The 14,040-nt window shown below is 41.9% G+C and overlaps 1 protein-coding gene across 6 annotated transcripts in view; it reads left to right on the forward strand.

The window, feature by feature from the left end:
* Positions 1 to 14,040, forward strand: part of klhl32 (kelch-like family member 32) — a 293,533-nt gene that overhangs the window by 32,989 nt on the left and 246,504 nt on the right. For 4 of the 6 annotated variants that reach the window (XM_043685376.1, XM_043685400.1, XM_043685395.1 and 1 more), the window contains exons 2-4: positions 6,887 to 7,035; positions 7,748 to 7,829; positions 8,404 to 8,584. In XM_043685376.1, the coding sequence (XP_043541311.1) occupies positions 7,807 to 7,829; positions 8,404 to 8,584 (204 nt within the window). In that variant the 5' untranslated portion in view covers positions 6,887 to 7,035; positions 7,748 to 7,806. Of the gene's footprint in view, positions 1 to 2,784; positions 2,898 to 6,886; positions 7,053 to 7,747; positions 7,830 to 8,403; positions 8,585 to 14,040 lie in introns of all 6 variants that reach the window. The other 2 variants (XM_043685384.1, XM_043685379.1) reach the window with 2 other exon arrangements.

A 14,040-nucleotide genomic window follows, 5' to 3' on the forward strand; every position in this document is an offset into this window, starting at 1 on the left:
ACCTTGGACGTCCTGCTTTTCAGCCTTCTTCCTAGTTCTCCAAAGTCCCGCTGTAGTATGTTCCTCCTCTTCTTCCCGACATCATTTGTGCCGACATGTACCACCACCTCTGGCTCTTCACCTTCGTCCTTGAGGATTTCCTGCACTCTGTCTGTGATGTCTTTAACCCTGGCACAGGAAGGCAACACACCATCCTTAAGTCCCGCCTGTTGCCACAAAAATCCCGGTCAGTTCCTCTCACTATGGAGTCCCCTATTACCATGGCTCTGTGCGATGACCGACTCTTCCGCTCTGTCTCCACGCCAATATTTGATTGACAGACCTGGCCGCCTCATGGACTGGCAGTGTCATCTGTCTCTACTGTTTCCAAAAGATTCAACTTGTTCATGACAGGTACTTCCCCCCGGGGTCTCTTGCACCTGTCTCCTCTCTGCCTTCCTCATCCTCTATTCTCTTCTGCTCTCTTCTGGTATGGTTGGTGTAATAACCTCGCTGAAGGTCTTGTCCAGAAAGATCTCATTCTCTCGGTTGAGCCTAAGGTCCTTGAGTTCTTTCATCAGTGCTGCAATATGTTCTGTCAGTAGCTGAACGTGCACACACTTTCCACACTTATGGTCGGATACTTGGTAGTGTGGATGAGCAGAGGGATCTTGGTGTCCATGTACACAGATCTCTGAAAGTTGCCACCCAGGTAAATAGTGCGGTGAGGAAGGCATATGGCGTACTGGCTTTTATTGGTAGAGGAATTGAGTTCCGGAGTCCTGAGGTCATGGTGCAGTTGTATAAGACTCTGGTACGGCCGCATCTGGAATATTGTGTGCAGTTTTGGTCGCCATACTATAGGAAGGATGTGGAGGCATTGGAACGGGTGCAGAGGAGGTTTACCAGGATGTTGCCTGGTATGGAAGGAAAATCGTATGAGGAGAGACTGAGGCACTTGGGGCTGTTTTCACTAGAGAAAAGAAGGTTTAGGGGTGACTTGATTGAGGTGTACAAGATGATTAGGGGGTTAGATAGGGTCGACAGTATGAACCTTTTCCCGCGTATTGAGTCGGGTATTACAAGGGGGCATAGCTTTAAATTAAGGGGGGGTAGATATAGGACTGATGTTCGGGGTAGGTTCTTCACTCAGCGAGTCGTTAGTTCATGGAATGCCCTGCGAGTAACAGTGGTGGACTCTCCCTCTTTATGGGCATTTAAGAGGGCATTGGATAGGTATATGGAGGATAGTGGGTTAGTGTAGTTTAGGTGGGCTTGGATCGGCGCAACATCGAGGGCCCAAGGGCCTGTACTGCGCTTCTATGTTCTATGTTCTATGTTCTATGTTCTACTTATATGAGCCAGACACACCAGAGTCGTTGACCTCCCACATCAAGCACGTAGCACACTGAACCAGCTTGGCAGTCATGTGTTCACCCTCTTCAACTGTGGTGTAATCACTCAACCTCCTTGTCAAAGACTCCTGAGCTAAAGCCTCACTCTTCAATCTACACGAACTTCCTTGGACCCTCTTTTTGGGGCAAGTCTGTGTACTTTTAATTTGGGTTCAAGGAGGAGGGTGGGAGGGAGGCCCTACTTTGTAGGACCTGGGGTCTAGAATACACCCACTCAAATAAAAATCACTTACCTTCCAACCGGCTTTGCGTTCCGACTTCACTTCCGTCCAGCACCCGCCGTTCTCTGCTGCAAAAAGATCGTTGGTGTCGAGGTAAGTTCTTAAATAACAATCAATTACCTTCCCGACCGTCTTTGCGCTCCGACTTCACTTCCGCCCAGCTCCCGCCGCTCTCTGCTGCAAAAATCTTACCACTAATCTTTGCCATATTGTATGTTTTTTCTTTCAATTTGACTCTATCCTTACCTTCACCTGGTTAACCAGTGGCTTATCTTCAAGGATTCTGTCTTACTGTCACTGGAGTATTCCTTTACTGTGAACCTTAAACTATTTTCTTAAATGCCTGCTATTGTTTCTCAACTGTCTTTGCTGCAAAATTCCATTCCCAGCCCACTCTAGCAAGCTCTGCCTTCACTTATTTGTAATTGCCCTTATTTTGCCTCAGCACAATTGTTTTGGGCGACACTGTGGATCAGTAGTTAGCACTGTTGCCTCACAGCACCAGGGACCCAGGTTAGATTCCAGCCTCAGACGACTGTCTGTGTGGAGTTTGCCCATTCTCCCCGTGTCTGTGTGGGTTTCCTCCAAGTGCTCCGGTTTCCTCCCACAATCCAAAGATATACAGGTCAGGTGGATTGGCCATGCTAAATTGCCCATAAGTGTTAGGTATATTAGTCAGAGGGAAATGGGTCTGTGTAGGTTACTCTTTGGAGGGTCGGTGTGGACTTGTTGGGCCGAAGGACCTGTTTCCACACTGAAGGGAATTTAATCTAATCTAATCAATTGTTTCTGATCCAAGTTCCTTCCTCTCAAACTGGATGCTAAATTCATGTTATGGTCACAATTTCTTAATGGATCATTTACTCTGACATCATTTATTAAACCTGCCTTATTGCACATCACCAGATCCAAAATAACTTGATGCCTGGTTGGATCCATGATTTGTTATTCTGGGAACCTGTCCTGAATAGACTCTGTGAATTCTTCCTCATGGCTTCTCTGCCAATCTGACTATTCCAAACTGCATGAAGTCTAAAGACACCCATGATAAATGCCCTGCCGTTGTTACGTGCCCTCATTATCTCTTCCTTTTTTGTTATGTCTTCTCTGTTTCGCTGAAGGCATATTGGAGATGGTGATGATTGTCATCTGCATTTCTCTTCTTTCAGAAGAGGCTTCTCAGAAGAAATGAGCAGAATTGTTTTCCAGCAGCATTGTGTTATAACAAGAATCTATCACCATAGGATCACGGGAGGATGTGTCACTGCTTGTATTCACGGAGGTGAAGTCTGATATATAATTTATAGTAAGATGAATATTCTTATTTTAAAAGTGCAAAGATATAAAAAATGGGAAGAGTAATAGATTGTTTAAACAATTTCGAAACATACGGATTAGGAGCAGGAATTGCTAGCTGTGCCATTGGATATGATCATGGCCTACCTGATTATGGTTCCAATTCTACTTTCCTTCCCATCTCTGCTACCTGAAATTTGGCCTTGCCTGGGTCGGATAAGTTACTGTCTCATGCCCTGATGATTCTGTCTTTCCAAATCTGAAGAAAAACTGTTCATATAAATAGAATAAAGAACTGCAGATATAGAAGATCTGAAAGAAAAACTGCTGGTGAAACTCAGCAGGTCTGGTAGCATTTGTGGGAAGAAAAGCAAGTTAATATTTCGAGTCTAGTGACTCTTCAACAGAGCTATTCACCATGAACTAACTGTTCACATCAATGTACAATGTACAAATAATCTTTTGTACAAACCTTGTATTGAAGCAAGGTATGTTCTGGAAGTTACAACCCAATGAAATGTTTCAGCAGCAGATTTTTTTTATATCATGAAAGATGTACTAGAAAATCAGGATCTGTCAATCGATATTTGATGTGTCAGTGTGAGAAATAATCTGATGCTCCTTTTCCTGAAGGCATGTCTTTCAAAATAATTTTTGGGAAATGAACTCCATTGCAGTAGGGTAACAGGTTGCTATAACATACAATAACTGCTATGATTCTTCAATGTTAGAAGCTAAATGGTCTTGTTCAAAGCAGTAACGAGGATTGGATTCATGAAACATTTTGTTCATGTTTGTTATATTTGCTGCAATGTCTGTAAGGTATAAAAAGTAAATTGTTGGTGAGAAACCAGCAATTTTTCCTTTCAAATGTACTTGGTCAAAATAGGTCTGTCTTAGCAAGCAACTCATTACAATAAACAGCATTTTTTTTAACCTCCATTAGCATTTAACAAATGGATAACATTGGAACAATTTCCTCAGGAAGCAAATATACAGCTGAAGAGTAATGGTAGCTAATCTTCTGCTGAGACAATTATCTTTGGAGAAAATGTATAATGTTCAATGATACATCAGTGTTTGTTCAAGCAAGGATTTGATTAGTTTGCGTGGCCATTTTAGTATGGTGTAAGTCATGAAATACATTGCATATTTATTTTGGGGCAGTTTGAATATATTTCTTGCAGTAACATGCTTGTGATGAAGTAGTGGTCTATTGCCACCATCTTCTTGAGTGCAACTAGAGATGAGCAGTAAATACTAACTCATCCAGTGATGGGATGAGGCAAGAGCTCTCAAACGTTGATTGGGGCAGATATTTGCAGGTAAAAGGATAGCTGGAAAATGGGATGCTTTTAAAAATGAGATAATGAAAGTTCAGAGACCATGTTTTCATTATAGGGTGAACGGCAAGGCTGGAAGGTGTACGGAATGCTGGGTGACTAGATTAGATTAGATTACTTACAGTGTGGAAACAGGCCCTTCGGCCCAACAAGTCCACACCGCCCCGCCGAAGCGCAACCCACCCATACCCCTACATTTACCCCTTACCTAACACTACGGGCAATTTAGCATGGCCAATTCACCTGACCTGCACATCTTTGGACTGTGGGAGGAAACCGGAGCACCCGGAGGAAACCCACGCAGCCACGGGGAGAACGTGCAAACTCCACACAGTCAGTCGCCTGAGGCGGGAATTGAACCCGGGTCTCTGGCGCTGTGAGGCAGCAGTGCTAACCACTGTGCCACCGTGCCGCCCACCACTAGAGAAATTGAGGCACTAGTCAAGAAAAAGGCGTATTATCAGGTATAAACAGCCAGGATCAAATTATTCCTAGAGCAGTATAAAGGCAGTTGGATGATACTCGAGGAAAATCAGGAGGACAAAAAGGGGACAGGAGATAGATTTGGCAAATAGGGTTAAGGAGACTCCGAAGGGGTTCTATAAGTGTATTAAGGGCAAAAGAGTAACCGGGGAGAGAATAGGGACCCTTAATGATCAATGTGGGTGTCTGTATGGATCCAAAGGAGATGGGTGAAATACTGAATGAATACTTTGTTAGTGTTTACTGTGCAGAAGGGCATGGAAGCTCGGGAACTTGGGGAAAATATAGTGATATTTTCAAAAGAGATCATTTACAGAAGAGAAGGTAGTAGAAGTCTTTAAAATGCACAAAGGTAGACAAATCCCTGGGACCTGATCAGGTGTTTCCCTGAACTTTGTGGGAAGCTAGGGAAGAGATTGCTGGACCCCTTGCTGAGATATTTGTATCATCAACAGCCATGGGTGAGATGCCAGAAGACTGTAGGTTGGCATTTAATGTGATGCCATCATTTCAGAAAGGCTGTAAGGAAAAGCCAGGGAACTATAAAGCGGTGAGCCTTACATCAGTGGTGAGTAAGTTTTTGGAGGGGATTCTGAGGGACTGGGTTAACATGCATTTAGAAAGGTATGAACTGATTAGAGATAGTCAACAAGGCTTTGTGAATGGGAAATCATGTCTCACTGGAGGAGAAAGTGAGGACTGCAGATGCTGGAGATCAGAGCTGAAAATGTGTTGTTGGAAAAGCGCAGCAGGTCAGGCAGCATCCAGGGAACAGGAGAATCGATGTTTCGGGCATAAGCCCTTCTTCAGGAAAGCCCTGAATAAGGGCTTATGCCCGAAACGTCGATTCTCCTGTTCCCTGGATGCTGCCTGACCTGCTGCGCTTTTCCAGCAACACATTTTCAAATCATGTCTCACTAACTTGATTCAGAGTTTTGAAGAGGTGACAAAGAATATTGATGAAGGCAGAGCAGTAGACTTTGTTTTTATGGATTTCAGCAAAGCGCTTGACAAAATTATGCATTGTAGACTGGTTAATAAGATTTGATCAAATGGGATCCAGGGAGAGCTGGCCAACTGGATATTAAATTGGCTTGAGGTAGGAGACACAGGGTGGTAGTAGAGGGTTGATTTTCAGACTGGTGGCTTGTGACCAGCAGTGTTCCACAAGAATCCATGCTTGGTCCACTGCTTTTTGTCATGTATAAAAATGATTTGGATGTAAACATAGGAGGTATGGTTTGTAGGTTTCCAGATGATGCCGAAATAGGTGGTGTAGTGGACAGTGAAGAAAATTATCTCTGAGTACAACAGGACCCTTGATCAGATGGGCCAAGGAGTGGCAGATAGAGTTTAAATTAGATAAATGTGAGCTATGTATTTTGGTAAGACAAGCCAGGCAGGGTTGGTGCAGTTACTGGAAAGGCCGAACAAAGAGACCTAGGGGCGGAAGTGCATTGTTCCTTGAAAGTAGAGTCTCAGGTAGACATTGGTCAGAACATTGAGTGCAGGGGTTGAGACATCATGTTGTGTCTGTGCAGGACAATCGTGAGGCCAATTTTAGAAGACTGTACAATTCTGGTCACCCTTCTGTAGGAAAGATGTTGTTAAACTTGAAAGGGCTCAGAAAATATATAGAAGAATGTTGTCACAGTTGGAAGATTTCAGCTATAGGGAGAGGCTGAGTGGGCTGGGGCTGTTTTCCCTAGAGCATCAGAGGCTGAGGGATGACCTTATAGAGGTTCATAAAATCTTGAGGAGCATTGATAGGGTGAATAGCCAAGGTTTCTTTCTGAGAGTTGGGGAAAGATCTAAAAAGCGCCTGAGGGCTATTTTTCCCGAGGGTAATGTATGTATGCAAATGAGCTGCCAGAGGAAATGGTGGAGGCAGGTGCAATTACAATATTTAAAAGGCACCTGGATGGGTATATGAACAGGAAGGGATTAGAGCGAAATGGATTCAATGCTGGCAAATGTAACTAGGTCAGATTGGGATGTCTGGTTGGCATGGACGAGTTAGACTGAAGGGTCTGTTTCTGTGCAGTATGTCTGATTCTGAGTAATTAAACTTTGCAGTCCACAAGGGACAGAGCGTCATGTACACAACAGAATGATAGTTTTCACTTTTTCTTTTGACTTTTTAAAACAGACCATTCATCAAGTTGCTGTGAACAAGGCCACTGAAAATTGTTGGACATCAGTAAACTACCATCTTCAACTCCACTACAAACTCCGCTCACTGGTGACACCATCCATCTCTCTGGCTGAATCTGCTTCTCACAATCTCTCCATCCCGTGGTATATTTTATAATATCGTTAGTACACTTCCAACATCTTCAAACATTCAAATGTTTAATTTTATAAAGAAAGGAAGCTTGCTAGCTAGTCATTTCATGCTGTTTGTTAATAGACTAGAGACTCTAGTAGCTATTAACAAACAGCTGACATTCCACAAAGAAAATGCTCTCATTGACCTAATTACAACCATTAAGCCTAGTGGTCTTAACGCTGCCACATAGATGTAATTTACCTATTGATTAGAAATTCATTGTGTATTACATTGTATAACTCTCCTTTACTTCTAAAAGAACATCCTTCAGTTTAACACTGCCATGGGAGATCTTCTAACATTAGAGATGGGTGTATAGAAGATTTTGTTTGTTTGTTTATTTTTGTTTTTGTTGCTGATAAAGGATATGACGTTTTGAAAATATTCTAGTAATGCTTTGTCAATTAGCTGATTTGTCCATTTTGTAAAATTATTTTGTGTAATACTGAATACAACTGTTATAAACAAAATAATTTCTTAACTTAAAACCCTGTACAAATTGAAAAATGGAAAACCCAAGGCAGAAGCTGCATAATCATTAATCTAAACCATCCTTTCATTTGCTGTTTGTGATAAACCTAATTCAGTGTTGGATGAGCCTTTGGAATCCATGCTTGTACAGTCAATTAGAGCCAAACCTATTCATGCTCACACATTGCTATTCCATTGTTGCACTTTCAGCTGGGCGCTTACACCTTCATCGCCTTTTGTACTGATACCTGCTGGGTCTGGATTGGAATATGCCATCTGAGATGTGCCTCAGGTACTGTGTATCTGACCCACAAGTGTGTGTGATGTAACATTTAACTAGCTGGTATTTAATTTAGTTGAAGCATTTGACCCTTTTGTCAGACTACAAGTCTGCAGCAGTGAAATATTGTCAGTGACTTGTATTCCACAGCTAGTTAGATGTAGGCAATTTAGTGAGTTTCTTTGTTTCCTGTTTTATTTCTAATATACTTGTCTGTGGTTTAAGTTGAACTCTTAAAACAGTTTTAATGCACACTCTGTACAAAATAGCCAGCTATTATTGTCTACATTGCTACAGGTTCTGTCTCGGGATTTAATCATGTGTTGAGCATTCGTGAGATTTTTAAAGCCTTGTTTCTAACCAAGCCTGTGGCTCTCACTAGCTGGATGGTTGTTTCATCATTTTCTAGTTATTGGTTAGAAAGAAAGCTTTCATTTTATTTCTAAAGGATTGCTGCTTTCATTTATTGAGAATAGTTTAGTGTAGGGGATATGTTTCACTCAGTGTAATATATTTTGAATGCAGTGTACTGTTTGACGGGTAGAGCCTTCTCTTTCTTGACAAACTACTTTGTTTAATTTTACAGCATTAAAGAGATGCTGACAGGTCACAGGCTCTGCCAATCGAAGTCTCATAAGGATGCCGTTTTAGCAGCTCTGAACCAGCAAAGGAATGATGGGATACTATGCGATGTCATTCTGGTTGCTGAGGAACAAAAATTCCATGCCCACAAAGCCGTGCTGGCAGCATGCAGTGATTATTTCCGAGTAAGTTTGTCAACACTTTCATATTCGCAGCAGACTGTATTTTTGATGCTTCTAAGAAGTGAATCCCATTTGAAGGTAGTTGGCTACCTAGTTAAATATGCACGTATGAAGTAGAAGTGGAAGCAGTCCATTTTATCTATTAACTGCTCTTCCATCATCTATTCTGCCATGTTTTGAGCTCCACATTCCCAAATATGCCCGATAGCCTTTGAATTCTTGTCAGGCAAAGGAATCAAATGTGCCTCCACCTTAAGAATATTCAATGATCTGCTCCCACTGCCTTCTTAAACAACATTCCAAAATTACGCAACAAGTAATGACAGTTCAACACTTCAAAATTTTGGCTGTAAAAGAACTTCGAGAGGTCCAGTGATTGGGACAAGCCCTGTCAAGTTTCAAGAATTCCTTTTTATTCTTCTTTTGACAGATGTACATCAGTGGAACCATAGATCTGCTTTGAATATGCAGAATAATTGTGCATTTATCAATTAATTAATCAATTTAATATTGGAACGATTTTTGTGTTGCGTTCAAACCTAGTGTGTAAAAATATAAAAGTCTATGACATATTTATAGTTTATAAACAATTGACACTTTTTAAAGATAATGAGCAGTTGGATAATGGTGAGGAAGCTCATCTTAAAGTTTCGTAGAAGTCAAGTGTCACCCCACACCAAGCTCCCAACCTGCTATATATCTATATGTGCTTTTATATTTGTCTAATGTGTAATTAATTTCTGTACCTATGTGCACCACAGTCTCCCCTTTTAGCCCTTGTCCATGTCCAAGGAAGCCACTATCACTGGTGGCCCAATTGTAGTAGTCAGTTGGTAGGTTAGGTTTTTGAGTTCCAATTAGTCTATAGAGCTGCACCTCCCTAGAAACCCTATCTGATTGGGAACAATCTGAAGAGATGCAATCTGTTCTTTTTGGCATCTATGCCAGCAGCAAACTCCATGTTCATTAATGAGTCCAACTTGGCATGCAAGTTGCATCCTAATAAATGAGAAATAATTATAATCAAGGCATGGACATCCACAGTAATACCCTAGTCCCAAAAAGCCAGCTTCTGATGTATCTTCCAATTCACCTTTCACATCCTCTGTTATTTGATCACCTGTTGTATTTGCTAATATTGCTTCATTGCTGTCCAATCTTCTCTCTCCTTTTTCAGTAGATATTCTGGGGGTTTTGAGAATTGGCCCCCTTTCAGGAATCTCAGCAAGTCCTCTGTTAGACGATTGATTTATATTCACCTTGTTCATATGTGGAGGCTGGATGCTAGTTATCACTAGTTGCCTTTGGGCCCTGGGGGTTGAAGCAGAAATTTGAGTAGCTCACTGGCCATTGAATATTACTGAACTGGTGTTGAGGCTCATGTGTGTGTCACTGTATGCTATTTCTGTCAGTTTGTGGTGGGTGCTGGGTGTTTCAAGAGTATATCTTAGGGTGATACTAAAACTACATGTGGCTCTTGACCTGTGGGATATGGACAGGCACTGGAGCAACAAGATCCTACGAGGAGCGGATGACTCTGAGTCAGGAATTTGAATTTGGGAAAGTATCTTGGCCAATTGCTATTTACCCCGGTCCTTGTATTCTTAACTATTTTGCTGTCACAATGGTTTAATTTCAAAGCAAATGTAAAATGAACATTTCTTTACTCAATATAATTTAGAAGTCAGCAACCTCTAATAATCTAACAACTGTAATTCTGTAATAAACTGGCTCTACACTATTATTGTAGCAATGCTAAATTAAAGGTTACAACCAAATTGATGACTCTGACAGCACAGTTCAGCTTCGTCACTAGCCCATGTGCTCATGTACATTTAATGATGTTTAGCAGTTTCTCTCATTCAGGCTACAGACATTGAACAGATACATGTGAACAAAAACCGTCAGTAAACAAAGATCAGTCTGAGCTAAAGTCATCATTATGAAAGGCACTGAAATTCAGATCTATATCTGGAGTTTGCATATTCTCCCTGTGTCTGCGTAGGTTTCCTCCGGGTGCTTCGGTTTCCTCCCACAGTCCAAAGATGTGCAGGTCAGGTGAATTGGCCATGCTAAATTGTCCATAGTGTTAGGTGCATTAGTCAGAGGGAAATGGGTCTGGGTGGGTTACTCTTCGGAGGGTCAGTGTGGACTGGTTGGGCCGAAGGGCCTGTTTCCACACTGTAGGGAATCTAATCTAATCTAATCTCTTGATTGAATAAAGTGTTTCTGAATATTTGGAGCTAAGAGATTAGCTGGTTGGCCAGAATGAGAGATGATTAAACTTGTGTATATAGTACAGAAACGAATTAGACAACATAGTAGGTATTTTGAAGGGCATATAGTTATACAATAGGCTAGGAGCTTGATGTAGGGATGCACTTGACATAGGCATTTTAAGGGTTTGGTTGGACAATTTGACAACAAATTACTTGAATAATACGTCATCCAACACAAGTAACTGCATAAAATAAAACAAACACTGTGGATGCTGAACATCTGAAACAAGAACAAAGTACTGGAGAAACTCAGCAGGTCTGGAATCATCTGTGGCAGAAAGAAACAGAGTTTGTGTGTTGTGGCGCAACGGTAGCACGTCTGACTCCAGATCAGAAGGTTGCATGTTCAAATTATGTCAGGCTCACTGCAGCTCCATTTCTTTGGGCGGCACAGTGGCTCAGTGGTTAGCACTGCTGCCTCACATCACCAGGGTCCCAGGTTCGATTCCAACCTCAGGTGACTGTCTGTGTAGAGCTTGTACATTCTCCCCCTGTCTGCGTAGGTTTCCTCTGGGTTCTCCGATCTCCTCCCACAGTCACAAAGATGTGCAGGTCAGGTGAATTGGCCATGTGTTTGGTGCATTAGTCAGAGGGTGATGGGTCTGGGTGGGTTACTCTTTAGAGAGTCGGTGTGGACTGGTTGGGCTGAAGGGCCTGTTTCCACACTGTAGGGAATCTAATCTAAAAGTAAAGTCCAGTGATACTTCTTCAGAACTGAAAGTAGCTGGGAAGTGTTGGCATTTATGTTATTGATAGAGACTGGAGGAAAGAAGTGATTGAAGAGATGAAAATGGCGACCAGAGAGAGAGAGGGAGAGAAACAGAAGCAAAGGGGATGCTGATAAGCTGGGAGAGAAAAATGCTGAATGATTGCTCATGGAAAGTGGGAATAGTTGCAAATGTGCTAGAAATAACCTGGATAATAAATAGCAGAACCTGGGAGTACTGAATATGGAGAAAGGTGTTCATTCTTTGAAATTGTCAATGTTGAGTTCTGAGAGCTGTGAGGTATCAAGATGGAAGATGAGATGTTGTTCTTTTGGATTATGTTGGGCTTCGCTGGAGCACTGCAGGAGGTCTGAGACACACATATTGGCATGGGAACGCGGTAATGTGTTGCAATGGCAGGCAAGCCTGGGGTTATTTTTACAAATGGAGCAGAGGCATTCCTCAAAGTGCCACCCAGTTTGTGTTTTAGTCTCCCCAGTGTAGAGGAGACCACATTGTGAGTTGCACATTCAGTAGGCTAGATTGAAATCAATGCTGGCAAGTCACTGCTTCACGTGGAACATGTATCTGGGGCCATTGATAGTGGGGAGGGAGGATGCAAATAGGACAGTTTTCATACATCGATACAGCTCAAGAGAACTGTTCTGTTAAGATGTCTCTATATGGTAATATACATGATGCTTATTTGCATTATGCTTCCTTTCCAAAGATGCATCATATTGGACTCCATATTAATTCTGTTTCTTTTTCCTCAGATGCTGCCAGACCTGATACGTTTCTCCAGCACTTCCTGCTTTTCCAGATCTCCAGCATGCACTGTACTATTCTTCTGTTACAGTTACGCTTATTACTCACTGTACAGTCTGTCTCATGACAGTGGACTGGATGAGACAATCATATTGTCAAGATCTGTCTCGTTGGAATCCACAGAATTCCAAAAGTGTGAAAACCGGCCATTTGGCTCAACAAGTACACACTGACCCTACGAAGAACACCGCACCCAGACCCATCACCCTACCATGTCCCTGTAATCCTACACTTCCCATGGCCAATGCATCTAACCTACACGTCCCGGAATACTATTGGTAATTCAGCATGGCTAATCCACCTAACTTGCACATCTTTGGACTGTGGGAGGAAACCAGAGCACCCGGTGGAAACCCATACAGACACAGGGAGAACGTACAAGCTGTGCACTGACAGTCACCCCAGGGTAGAATCAAACCTGGGTCCCTAGTACTGTGAGGCATCAGTGCTAACTACTGCCAGACCATTCCCTGCTTGGGATAAACACTTTCCATTCTAAGGCTGTTTGAGCTCCTGCTGTACCCCCATCCAGTCACCTTTTATCTTGACAATTCAAACAGGTTTACATATGCAAGAGTTATCTTTCTAAAGTGTTAAATGGGTTTCCACTTTGGTAACATTATTCTGGTTATATCTCTTTGAATTGTTTAAATTACTCTTGTCTCCTCAAGGTCAGAGAAGTCCAATTAATGCTTACATTGAGTACTTTGTTTTAATTCTTAAAATGCCTATGTCAAGTGTATCCCTACATCAAGCTCCGAGCCTACTGTATAACTATATGCCCTTCTAGATACCTACCCTGTTGTCTAATTAATTTCTGTACTATGTACACCCATAAGTTTAATCATCTCTCAAACTGGCCAACCAGCTAATCTCTTACCTCCCAATATTCAGAAACACTTTATTCAATCATGAGATATAGATCTGAATTTCAGTGCCTTTCATAATGATGATTTTAGCTCAGACTGATCTTTGTTTACTGATGATTTTAAGAATTTGACTCAACATAGTCAATGGATCACAGCAGCCATTTCACGAGGATGGGAAAAATTTCTGGCTGTAAGAACTGCTCCTTTTCTTTTGAGGTATTTTAGGCGTTGGAGGTGATTTCCTCGAATTCCAGGAGCAGCAATTACTGTTTTATATGCTGTTGCATTGTTTTGGAACTTTGGGGGAAAAAAAAGTCAAAACAACAGCAGTTTAAAAGGGAGAAGGGCAGACAAAGGAAGCACATGGTGAGGACAGTGCAGGAGAGAGAGAGCGAGAGAGAACCTGCACAGTTACATCCTTTGCTGTTTGAATTCGTGTATCGCTGGACATCGGAGTGCATCTGGGAAAATTAACAAACAGTGAAATTCACAACTAATCTTGGAGGAACTGTTGGGTGAAGTTCACAGCACAGAGTCAGATAAGTTAATTGTTATTTCAAGTCTGTCCAAGAGAAAGGCTGCAATACTGGGTCCAGTGGATTCTTTCTTGATTATATGTTTTTGGAGATAAGTCTCTTGATTAAACTTAAAATATAAGCCATAGCTATTAATTTAACCTGGGGCAGTGTTTGTAGAGGAATAAGACAGTGTTATTTTCTGGATCTGTAGATTGTGAAGGAGCAAAAATGGCCTTTGCAGTGATATGTACTTCTTGT

The sequence above is a fragment of the Chiloscyllium plagiosum genome, chromosome 3, assembly GCF_004010195.1.
Source record: "Chiloscyllium plagiosum isolate BGI_BamShark_2017 chromosome 3, ASM401019v2, whole genome shotgun sequence".
In the NCBI taxonomy this organism is placed as follows: domain Eukaryota; kingdom Metazoa; phylum Chordata; class Chondrichthyes; order Orectolobiformes; family Hemiscylliidae; genus Chiloscyllium; species Chiloscyllium plagiosum.